This window comes from Artemia franciscana, chromosome 15 (assembly GCF_032884065.1).
Source record: "Artemia franciscana chromosome 15, ASM3288406v1, whole genome shotgun sequence".
Taxonomy (NCBI): domain Eukaryota; kingdom Metazoa; phylum Arthropoda; class Branchiopoda; order Anostraca; family Artemiidae; genus Artemia; species Artemia franciscana.
The window spans coordinates 3,965,352-3,978,032 of NC_088877.1; the positions used below are offsets into that span (position 1 = coordinate 3,965,352).

Consider the following 12,681-nt stretch of genomic DNA (forward strand, 5'->3'; position numbering starts at 1 on the left):
AAATTGTAATTATGCTATTTTGACAAAAATTGACTTACTTACATCCATTTGATCTACTTCAATGACAAGAGTAGAAGTAGTAATAGTAGTAGCTCTGAAAGTTTCAATTTCATACCATCAGTCGTTCTTGAGATATTCCTGAGATGCCTTATCGGCAACCAGGACGCACACGGTGCCTTTTGATTTAGTTTTAAAGCAACTTAAATGTTCTTGAAAAATTCTAAATGGGATTCAAAAGTTCCAACTTAATAGCTTCAGTCATCCTTTAGTTACGCGCCCTTTCAAAAACCTGAATGCATATAACGTTGTTTGATTAATTGATAACTCCCCTAAGCATTTTCTGAAAGCTTCATCCGAATATCCTTGGCACTTTCGGACACCAAACTGTCAGAAAATCTTCCCTCTCCCAATAATAAATCCTATTGTAATTAATGGGCACATTACACAAACTACATCCCTTGTCTCGAGGGCTCTGATGAGTTGACATCCTCAGAGACATAGATACTGGACCTTTCAACTATGTTGAACAAAAAAATTATCTAAAAAATTATCTAAAAATTCTAAAAAATTATTTCTTTAGGCTATCTAAAAAATTATTGGATATGTCTGGGAAATTAGGTAGGGTGGAAGGTGGGCTGTTTAATCTCCAATCACTTTTGACTGTTAAAAACAACACTAGAACTTTCATTTTCTAATTGAGAAAGCTTCTTCCGAGGTTTCTAGGGCAACTGCTGCTATACAAAGCGCCCTGGTAAAAAAAAAATTGTGCCCACACCAGTCTTTACATATATTGATTGCAATAAACAATTTCTGAAAGTTTGAGCAAGATTAACTTTGTCATGTTATAATTAAAAAGAAAACAGGTTAAAAGTAGACAAATTTCTGTCCAAGAACTAATAAAAATCTTATCTGTTTAAACACCCAGTCAGCCAGTTATATGACTGTAGAACAATAATCCCGACATAGAAAAAGTGAAATTTCCTTTTCAAAAATGAAAAATCTATTTTGTGTTTAAAATAACCTAGGGGTTTTTCACTTTCAAAAAGTAGTTGCATCACATGACATGAACTTCGTATGGCGGAAGTTTGCTATACATAGAGAGAAGTGTGTCTTGTGGACATAAAATACGTGGCATGACGGAAGAAAAGGTGGCGCAGAATCAGCAGCACCAACGCCTTTTCAATTATATAACTGTAAAGCAACGAACAAGACTTTTAAAATGTGATTAGTTATTTTCCAAGGGATAATGGAACTTTTATTGATTTCATCAACGCTCTCTATAACACAATTTTTGAAAAGATTTTAATGGTCTCTTTCCGAGAAAAAAATATTAATGCTTTTCATTTGAAGTAAAACAAACAAAGGACCATAAACCTATGAAAATGATGTGTCATTTAAGTAATTAGTTTCCAAAATATATCTAATCAGTCCACTCGTTATTAAAGTGATTTATTAAACAAAGAGTGACATAATAGTCATTAAAAAGATAACAAAAGGCTTCAAAGGTAGTTACACTTGTGAAAAACAGAATATTTAGGTTACATGCATTCAACTTTTAAGGGGAGGGATAGGGGTTTGTTTGAACAAAACAACTCCTTAGGGGGTTGATTTACCAGAAAAATAACTTCAAAGGGATTTACAGAAAGTATATATTCGTACATGATGAAATTGAAAATTAGAATCCATACTTTTTTGGAAGAACTAAAACGTTGCGTTGGCAACGTTCTTAAGTTTAAGCGAATATTAATATATCCATATCGTTTTGTTCGATATTGTTTGATCTGAATATATAAAAACTTTGGGTTTTTGGTAAGAGCAGTTAGGAACAAGATATATTTCAATGTACTCTCGCTAAAACGATTCGGTAGAAATAAATCCTAGGTCTTATACAAAAGAAAATCTAAACTATGTCAAAAACAGATCTTTTTTGTTATTAATGAGTTGTTACTTGTAAAAACAAAATTTTCAAGCATCACTATAGGTAAGAATAATTTTCTAATTACTAAATTTTCATTCTTAATTTTTTTCTGTTACTAAGAAAACGGGAAATGACACGTTCTAGAATGAAATATTTAAGTATCTTAAGAGCCAAATGAGATACTGAGAATGAGATTTGGAATCCTCAGTAAGGTCGACTATGACAACCCACAAACTGCTCGGTCTTGTATTACAAACCCATAATCCTGATCCTCTTAATCAGCATATGTGATTAAACCTATTTTCAGATTTCTTATATAATTAGTAAGAAAATCACAGTTGCCTCAAAAGTGATTTACGTGAAATCTTATCCGGAAAAAACAGACAAAACAAATCACTAGTTTCTAAAGTAAGCAGAGATTTCTGTATAAGCATTTGTGGTATTTTAAAACGCATACTGATACAGATTCTATCACAGTTCGGGTCTAAAGACCCAATTTGATTTAATCATATTATATTATTACAAACTCTAAGGAAAGTAAATTGTAAAAATTAGAAAGCTCAGAAACTACTTTCTTAATTTTCACCAACCTGCAGTTTTTTTTCGGGGGGGGGGGGATACGTATTTATACTGTTATACAGCGAGATCACTCGCAGCTGTATAAATATGACAAGTTATTGAGGAACAAAACAGATTACAGTAGACGCCCTGACTAATCAAATAACTTAAGAGATATGCTGTATATGGCTGAAGATTCTAAGCACTTTTCATGCCGCTCTCATGATTGTTTAATTTAATCAAATAAAGCATAGGGGGTACTTCGCGAAGGAACGGTTATTTTGGTCACCTGACATCACTTTAAAACTGACCTCCTGAACTTCCCAAGAAAATAAAAATTGATACCTTATTCTGGTCCAAAGATATTGAAATCATGCTATTTTGAAAAAAAATGGATTTACAAATACCCTTTTGATCTAGTTCATTTTCTGTCACCCGCTTTAGAATGAGCGGTCATTATTGGCCGCCAAACACCACTTTAAGACTAATGCCATCGAGAGAGCTGATTAACTTCACCACTTGAAAGTTGATTTCTCCGTTGATAAGTCTTCTAAAAGTGGCTCAATTTGATACGATCATCCAGCACCAAAAATCTAGAAAACCTTTTCGATCATATTTTTATAGCCTATATCCCGACAAATATGGCTGGCTACTTAATGCTTGGCTTCCAAGACCTTCTTAGAGACTTGAAATTACTCTAGAAAATCAAGTCTAGATCATTGCTCCAACTAGTTCAATGTGGCATCTATGGATTATCTACTCAACTCCTACTCCAAAGCTTCTTTTGAAATGCTTAGGTAGCGAGAAACACCTACAAACACATAACTTAATATGGCCACCCACACGGTTTGAGGTTAATATCTGGGAAGGACAACTTAAAAATAGGTTTGTTCAGCATTTCACGTTAATTTAAAGTCGTTTCCTACAGATATCTGCTGCTTCTTTTAAGTTAAAATTTTGATAAAAGCCAAAAGAAGTAACTATTTAAAGGTTTAGGGACATACCAGGAATTTAGGCAAATATTCATTTGGACCTCACTTTTAATTGGAGATTGACTTTGGGAAAAGTATGTCAAGTAAACATTTGAATATTATCGTTGAATGAATTCAATTCAGTAATGCAATTGCTCAGAATAGTGAAAATTTCGATAGACATGTTTCATACTTAGATAAGCAAATCTATTAACCATGAATAATGCCAGCGAAGCTTACGAATCACTAATACAATTATTCTGGAGTCTTGAGTTTATTATAAAGTTTGTTATAAATAAAATGAATTAACGTGAAGTCCAAAGTGTGCAAGTTACAACTTTAGGCAAACCCCCTCAAATTTTAACGACTTTTTAATCTTAAAGATTCTTTACCTGTGGAAGCTTGGTGATAAAATCGTGTGCGTTTGCCTCCTTTGCTGCTCTGATGATGGCTTCATCACCTACACCCACTTTTCCGTATCTGATGTTTTCCTTAATACTCGTTCCAAATAGCACTGGCTCTTGACCAACAACGCCAATATGGCCTCGAAGCCATCCGACATGCAGATCCCGGATGTCTCTCCCGTCTATAGTAATCTAAAAAGCAAAAGGCACATTGGAAAATCTGGATCTTTATTTAGTTAAAAATGAATAATTGGGAAATGTTGCAATATTAATTTAAATCTATAATTTAATTCGTCACAAGAGAAAAACGAGTCAAGGTCACGATTTATTTTTCAATCTAAACTAAGAACCTTGCTTAAACAGTGATCGGGCTAAATCTAAATACGAGTCAAAGACAAAGTGGAGAATGCAGAAGGCTTAACCATTGAAACAGAATGACCCTAGTTCGTGGATATTCCACGGCAAAATGAATTGTAATGTATATTTTAAATACACTTCAAGACCACACTGGCTGCATATGAAAGCTGAAAACCACTTGGTTCTTGATTGTGTTTTTTTATAGAACACAAAAACTTAGGTTATAAGTTAAAAGCTGTTATAGCTCAAAATTTACCGGTGATAGGAGAAGGGTAATAGGAAAACCATCCTTCTCACATGCAGCTTAATAGTGCTGCCTCAGTGAAAAGCAATGTAGCAATGTAAAGCAATGTATTATTTTTTTTCCATCAACGCTCCTCGTATAGAAGCAACTGTCGTATAAACTTGTAAGCAACTGTCGATTAAGCTCATTTGATTTGAAGTTTTAGTCGCCTTTTTAAGAGTCAAATTTATTTAAGGGCAACCATCCCCCACGCAAATCATTTCCTCAAAAACATCCTATCAAAACCTTGAAACATTCATTTTGTTCAGGGTAGTTAAAAGGTCCAGTAATTATGATAAACGAATTGTGACCTGAGGCCTATGGAGGCCCCCCCCCATAGGTTTCAGGGCAAGGGCTGTGAGCTACACTATTTTCTCATTGTTAACTTACAAGGTTTTTTATGGAAGCGCTGGTCGTATAAACTTCTAAAGGGTCTCATTTGATTGAAAATTAGACGTTATAGTAGTTTTTAGAGTCAAATGTGACTGGAGAGCAACTAGCTTCCCCCATGCCCTCTTCCCCAAATACATCCAATCGAAATTTTTTTTATAGCTATTTTGTTTAAGATAGTCCAAAGATCATATAACAATGACTCCAGGGTTGAAACAAACCCCCAAAGCCTGGGGCAAGGGCTGTAAATTATGCCCTGGGGGCATAAGATTTTTATGTAAGGGGCAGAACTTTCAGAGATTGTTTAAAGGGGAAAATAAATTGACCAAAAGGTAATATGTACATACTACTACTAATACTACCACCACTACTACTTTTACTGCTACTACTACTACTATTGTTACTGTTACCAAACTACTCAAACTGCTAGCACGATTAAAACTACTTGTAAGACTAAGAGGATTGAGACAAAAAGGGCGTCAAAAAGGGATCTAAGAGTGCATCAGTAATATTTTTGGAACCGAATGCTGCATCAAGATAAAACCTCCGGTATATTATGAGGGTATTTTAAACTGATCAAATAAAGTATCTACATTCTAGAACTGCTATTAGTTCTGCTGCTACTACAGTTACTACTACCACTAATACAACACTAGCACTGCTACTACTTCTACTAATACCACTACTGCTATAATTTTACACTGTTAAAGGAAAGTGCATGAAAGTGAAAAATTTAAAAGAATATTGAGAGAAAATTTGAACTAAATCAAAGCATACTATGTGCATGCAGATTGTCAAAATTGTGTATCTCAAGAATGGATTTGGGCATTAAGAATGGGATTGGGGAAGAACAACGGACCAAAAGGCAATACGGTAGTGCTACTGGTGCTACTAGGACTAGCGTTATTACGGTTAATACTACTACTAGCACTAACATCACTGCTGTAAACACTGTCACTACTATGCCACTATCACAACTATGTAACTGTGTCACTACTTTGAATATTATCACAACTACGTTTAAGGTTAAACTTTGAGTAAAAATTGAGGGGGAGGAAATGAACTGAATTTTAAAAAAACGTTTTCTCTATGCAGTTTGTCAAAACGCTGTATCAGTAATATCTTAGGAACGGTTTGACGTGTGAAGTTGAAACGTACAGGGCTTATTAAGGGGAATGTTGAGCTAACCAAAAGACACTATTTGCAGCCTAATTCTACCCCTAATACTCATACTACTACTATTACTACGGCTACTTCTACTACTTTTATTACTGCTAATACCATTTCTGCTACTAAAGCTAAGGATACTAAGGCGGAAAAATTGAAGAATCATGAAACAATATTGTTACAAACCAAAACACACTATGCAAATACATGCTGTCAAGAGGCCGTATCAAACAGTTCGTGGTAACGAACTGTAGTAAGGAGCGACCCGGCTCAATAGTAACCAAAACTCTAAAAAATTGAACTTTGATATCAATAGCTACATCAAAAGAATCACATTTTAAGGTTGATTTTAAATATATAAGTTTCATCAAGTTTAGTCTTACCCATCAAAAGTTACGAACCTGAGAAAATTTGCCTTACTTAGGAAAATAGGGGGAAACAACCCCTAAAAGTCGTAGGATCTTAGCGAAAATGACATCATCAGATTTAGCGTATCAGAGAACCCTACTGTAGAAGTTTCAAGCTCCTATCTACAAAAATGTGGAATTTTGTATTTTTTGCCAGAAGACAAATCACGGGTGCGTGTTTATTTGTTTGTTTTTTTTTTTTTTTTTCTTTTCCCCAGGGGTCATCGTATCGACCAAGTGGTCCTAGAATGTCGCAAGAGGGCTCATTCTAACGGAAATGAAAAGTTCTAGTGCCCTTTTTAAGTGACCAAAAAAATTTGAGGGCATCTAGGCCCCCTCCCACGCTCATTTTTTTCCAAAGTCAATGGATCAAAATTTTGAGATAGCCGTTTTGTTCAGCATAGTCGAAAACCAAAATAACTAAAAAAATTTACTTAAGTAAAAAAAAAAACATTTAAAATGTATTTTGTTTTAATTGAAGTGCCGATTATGTTCTTGTTATGAAAAGACACGGGGTAGATAACTTACAACCCTTCCCCCAGACTCTAGGGGTTGTGTCAACCAAAAATGCCCTATTATCTGATTTTTGAACTATTTTTTGAACAAATGACAATCTAAAAATTCTGTCAGATGTATTTTGAGAAAATACAACTTGAGGTGGGAATCACTTACCTCCAATCACTTTCAACTATTTAAAAGAGCACAAGCCTTTTCAAATTCCAATTGAATGAGCCCTTTTTGAAGTTTATACGAAAAATCCTTCTAGACGAAGTGTCCTTGTTTAAATAATAAGTAAATAATACATTGCACCTACATTGCTCTTTACTTATGCAGTACTGTTACGCTGCATATGATTTTTGTTCGTTCTGGGTTTAATTTATTTATTTGTTGTGATTTGTGCTAGTTTCACAGTTTTGCCAGTAGTTTTACGGTCTTAACTTTTCTTTGAAAGACTGATTTTTTTGAAAAAGGTGTTCGAATTAATTTTCATCTTTAAAGGAGACGCTTAAGAGGTTCGACTTAAGCGATTTGGGAATTTTTCGAATCAAATTGTTAACCTTAAAAAACAGAATTAACGTTGAATAATACCATGGTAATAAGCATGAAGCTACGAGAGCAGTTCAGTGACTTGTAGGAACACAGAAAATATTGGAATGACTTTTGATGGTTGTTTGTTCTCAGTAAACATAAATCTTATGTTAAACAATTTTGTATTCTGCAGTGTGAGCATAGGAAACCAAATACTGTACCGCAGAACATAAGCCTTTAAATGATTTTAATTCCATAGATCGAGGAAAATGTTTAAACTAAAATCAGTTTCAGCTGTCTTACTTTCTGTGAATATTTTACGTTTTGTGAGATGGTCTAGAAATCTTTAATTTCAGACCGTATGGATTTATTTTTTTTTTATTAAGAATTAACTTTAATTTTCAAAGCTAAGTTTATCAGAAAATTATTAATGCAGATAGTGAACAATAAGCAATCGCATTTTCCACAGTAGATAATGATAGATAATTACAATTTTTCTGTATACAACACAACACAGTATACAATACATTTTAGGAAGTTCTGGAGAAGCTTTATCCCAAAGGTGACCTCTTTTCCCTTAAATATGCTCTAGTTTCCTAAGATTAAAAATATCATATTCTTATTTAGATTTTACAAATATACAAGAGGCTTCTTTACCAAGAAAAAGAGCGCTGAATTAGCAAAAGGAAAAAAACTAAAGCAGAAAAAAAATTAATGAAGAATACATATATTTTGGTTGCACAAATTATAGTAACTTCACGCTAAAAAAAAAAGGAAAAAAGACAATATCATAAACATTGCTACTGTCTTGGACCAACCAACAAGTAATAGCTTACAGACATGTACACCAATTGTCGATAGGTACTCGTTACAGGTATGGGTAGGAATGTAGGGTGCGGGCACATATATACGGGTAGCTATAGGTATTCATTTGACTGACAGTATGTCAAATAATGAACATGGGTTGTATGTTAAATAAGGGCTTGCTTAACTTACTTGACTGAACGCTCTTGCTCAGCAGGGTCGCCAGCGTAGAGGGAAATGGTTGACAGCACCGTCAGCCTTCTCCAAGTAGCCCTGTCCAGGGCTAAGGATGGGGCCTCGTTAGGGTTGAGGGAAGGGAGAGAAATATGAAAAGAGTGTCAATAGGCGAGATCTTGGGAGGGACACATTGTGACAAGGGCGCCAATACTTGACAAAAGTGGCAATTTAAAAAAAAACAAGGAATGATATTTCCGGATTTTTTGTTATTTTTTTTTTTGGGGGGGGGGGCATTAAAACTACAATGTTAGTTTCCAGCATACCTGCAAAGAAAAAGTTCAGCAATCTCCGACCAAGCCGGAGACGCTGCCGGTCGTTATGGCCTCTCCTGGTCGTTTGGAAAATAATGCCAAAAAACAAAAGCTATGATCAACACCGGATCTCAACTGGACCTACGATGTGCAAACCAGCCCAATGAGCAAGTCATGGAGTTCAAATATTTAGGGAGCATAATCCATAACACCTGCTCCTGCCACAGAGAGGTCAATCTTGAAATCGGCCAGGCAAATTCATCTTTAAGGAAATTGACTCAAATTTGGCGTAGCAAGCAGAATTCTCTCCATCCCAAGCTTAGTTTGTTCAACACGAACGTCTTTTCGACGCTTTTCTATGGCTCCAAAACCTGACATCTAGACCAATAGCTTGAAAAGAAAGTTATTACTCTCAAAATACTTATTGAAAGTGTATTCTGAATATTCATTGGACCAAAAAATCAACGCAAGCTATTAGGTGACAAAATGTGTCTCAGCCACTGATTGCTGAAGTTGTTAATACCAAAACACGAGATATCACAGCCGTGTGAAGCACATAGGACTGAACTGAAAGAGGGACATCTTCAAGCGGTGGTTACGTGATACCAGAAGAAGAAGAGACCTAAAAGACATCTTGCGAAGCAGTTACCATGAAAGTCTTAATGCCTTGCTTCAACCTGAATGGGAGGATGTCTCTGCAGCAGCAGCAATAAGGGACGACTGGCAACTTTTCTAGGATACCCTTTAGCAAATCGAGAGGCGCAGGATGAACTAAGGTCAGAGATAAGAACCACATTTTGGCAATTCTGTTTTGTCAATAAAAGGGGGTGAATAAGGAAAATCAACTAATATCTCACCTTTCCTGATTCCACATCATAGAATCGTTGAACAAGTTGAATACAAGTAGATTTTCCACAGCCTGAACTCCCAACCAATGCAACAGTTTGTCCAGGCTCAATTTCAATATTTAGACCTTTCAAAATCTAAAAAAAAATTAAATAAACATTTATGCTTTATTGAATATTTGAAAAAAAGAGATGTGAGTTGCATTTTGGTATTAGGAATTAGGAAAAGCGTCAATATAGCATAAGAATAAAACAGAATACAAGATAAAAATAAGAAATAAGAAAAGCAATAAAATGATTTTCCAGTAGCAGAAATATTAGAAAAAGGACCACTTTCTTGTTTGGTGCCAAACTAAACAAGTATTTGAATGAAGGTGTAGTCTTACATCCTTTCCAGGATGAATAAAAACAAACACACGTAAGAAATAAATAAATAAAAAGAAAAATACTAAACATTCATCAAATATTGTTATCATTGATAAGTTTGTGATTAAAAAGCAAAAATATCGAAGGCAAAATGTAAAAATAGTGTAACACCCCAAATTTTATTTCATGAAAATATCCAGCAGATCATGGGGTACTTGTGTATTATTCAAAACACACTCAATAAGTAAAGTTAGGTTTTTTAGTGAAATAAACTACGATGTGAAAATCCAGTGTCATAGCCACAAAGACAGAACTCAATTTAGTTGGCTACGCATAGTGATAGAAGATAGTGTCTGACCATGGATTTTGAAATGAACATTTGGGATTTGCCGAAGACTGAAAAAGAGGCAATTATATTTATCCTAATATATTTAACCTAACCTAATCTAACCACCTCTATATATAAAATATTTAATTAAAATGTACCTGCATCGTAGTTTGTTTCACGAAAGAACTTAACTTCAGTTATTGAGTGTGTTCTGAATAGTACACAAGTACCAATTATAGTTTATGCTGTTTGTAATAATGAAGTTATAAAAATAAAACAATATTGTAGCTTATTTTGTAATATTTTCCGTCATAGAGACTTCACTAGGCCTAACTTTCGAAAAAATTGTAAAGTAAGTTCGAAAAATAGGAATTTCTTAAACAATGCAGTCAATATACAATTTAGGCATTTTGACATGGGGAGATTCTCTTTGTTTCCATCTCTATCCTTATAACCTAAAAGAATATATAAGCATATATCAAAAATATCATAGACTTTGATGAATGAGACACGTCTTCTTTTCATGCATATACAAGAGCCTATAACGAGATTCCTTAGATCAGTATGAATCCATAAGTAGTCTTGGCATGGATTGCAAGGTGTCTAATGATTTTGAAATTGAAAAAAGTAGCTCCATTTCAGGTTAATGGTAAACAAAGAAAAACAACTAAGCTAACTAATGCATTAGGTTGCCACTACATGTAATGTTTTTAGTCTTGGTGTCGTATATGTAAATCCTCGTTTCATATCCTATAATCCATTCTTGACAGATGTCTGAATTCGCCACCGAATTTTGAAAAACATGCAAACGCATTTTCTTTTGTTCTGCAGACTAATGCTTGAGGGCAATCTTAACACAAATATTTAACATCTTCAACTCTCGTGTGAAGATGAATCGCACTTTTGTGAACAGTTCTTCTGACTACAGATACATCTCTACGATTCAGGCAGCAGTTAGAATTGATAATCTTCTCAGATTGTGCACAGAAAAAAGTCACCAAGGACAGTAAGCAGGTGCCTCGAACGATCATTCTCTGTCGTTGAGATTCTATCCTCTGTGAGCCTGGTCAGCCAACTTAAGAACGAGCTTTATTTTCAAAAAAATGCAAACCGAACACGGGCAGGATCAGTATAAGATACAATGGTATATAGGAAAGCTGTTATTGATTTAAAAGTAAAGATCACCATCTAGTAGTTTCGAGGGTTAATTTAAAGGTGAAATTTCGAAAGGATTACTACATTCCCGAGATTTATGACGTTGGCAGACTCTAAAATGAAAATTAGAGGGAATCTTTCCAGGAACAGTTGAATACTAAATTGGAGAGTTTAAAATTTGACAATGCTGAGGATAGATGTAACATTTTGAGGAACACGTTTAAAGTTACTGATGGTGTCTTAGGCAAGAAATTTAGGAGCACAGCAGGAATATTAGCGAAAATGATTTATGTTTAATAGAGAGGAGAAGGTGCTTGAACGAGTATTATCGGAGTGACAGATCACTATAAATAAGATGAATGTAAAGAAAGTGAAAGTATTAAAAAATAAATGTAGGAGATTTGAAATAGAGGCCAAGAATAAAATTGCCGAGGGTCTGGAAGCCCCATGAGCTGATATTATGCTAAATGAGTTTCTTAAATATCGTAGCTATGAGATTAGAAACAGACAACTCAAAATTATGAATATGATTTTTGAAAAAAGGGAAGTATCTAGTGATTTTAAGAAAACCCTGATTACACTTTATATGAGAAAAGGTGACAAGAGTGAACGTGGCAATTATAGAGGCAATAGCCTGTTTTTTGTAAAAGCAAATCCCTTTGCATGATAATACTTTTAGACTTAGAGATGCTGTAGAAACAGTTTTAAAAGAAGAACAGTGCCGTTTATGAAGAGTAGAGGAGTGTCGATCTAATTTTTACTCTCAGGTTAGTAAATTAGCGCTTTACGTTAAAAAGCACTTTATAAGAAAGGTTATAAGAATGAGTTTGGTAATTATCGATGGATTAGTCTCGTTTCTGTAAGTAGCAAATTAGTCAGTCAGATTAGACTGAGAGATGCCTTATACAAATTTATGAGAGAATAATAGTGCAGTTCTAAAAAATGTAGAGGATGTGTTGACCTAAATTTTACTCTTAGGCTTATAATTGAGAAGTGCCTGAGTTATCAAACACCTTTTGTCCTTATTAGTATTATTAGTAAGGACGGTTGGAGCAGTGAAGATGTTAAAAATAGAGTAGCCAAGGCTCAGGGTGTTTTTTCAGAGTTAAACAAAAGTTTGAAAGAATAGGAAGATAAGTCTGCAAACCAAGATTGGAATTTTGGAAGCTACAGTAATGACAGTGGTCAAATATGGCTCTGAAGACTGGCGC

The 12,681-nt window shown here is 34.6% G+C and overlaps 1 protein-coding gene across 1 annotated transcript in view; it reads right to left on the reverse strand.

Annotated features, from left to right (window-relative positions):
• LOC136036653 (ATP-dependent translocase ABCB1-like) overlaps positions 1-12,681 on the reverse strand; it is a 164,084-nt gene that overhangs the window by 64,599 nt on the left and 86,804 nt on the right. Inside the window, exons 10-11 of the mRNA XM_065718953.1 lie at positions 9,634-9,759; positions 3,840-4,043 (exon numbers count right to left, since the gene is read on the reverse strand). Of these exons, the coding sequence (XP_065575025.1) occupies positions 3,840-4,043; positions 9,634-9,759 (330 nt within the window). The remainder of the gene's footprint in view (positions 1-3,839; positions 4,044-9,633; positions 9,760-12,681) is intronic.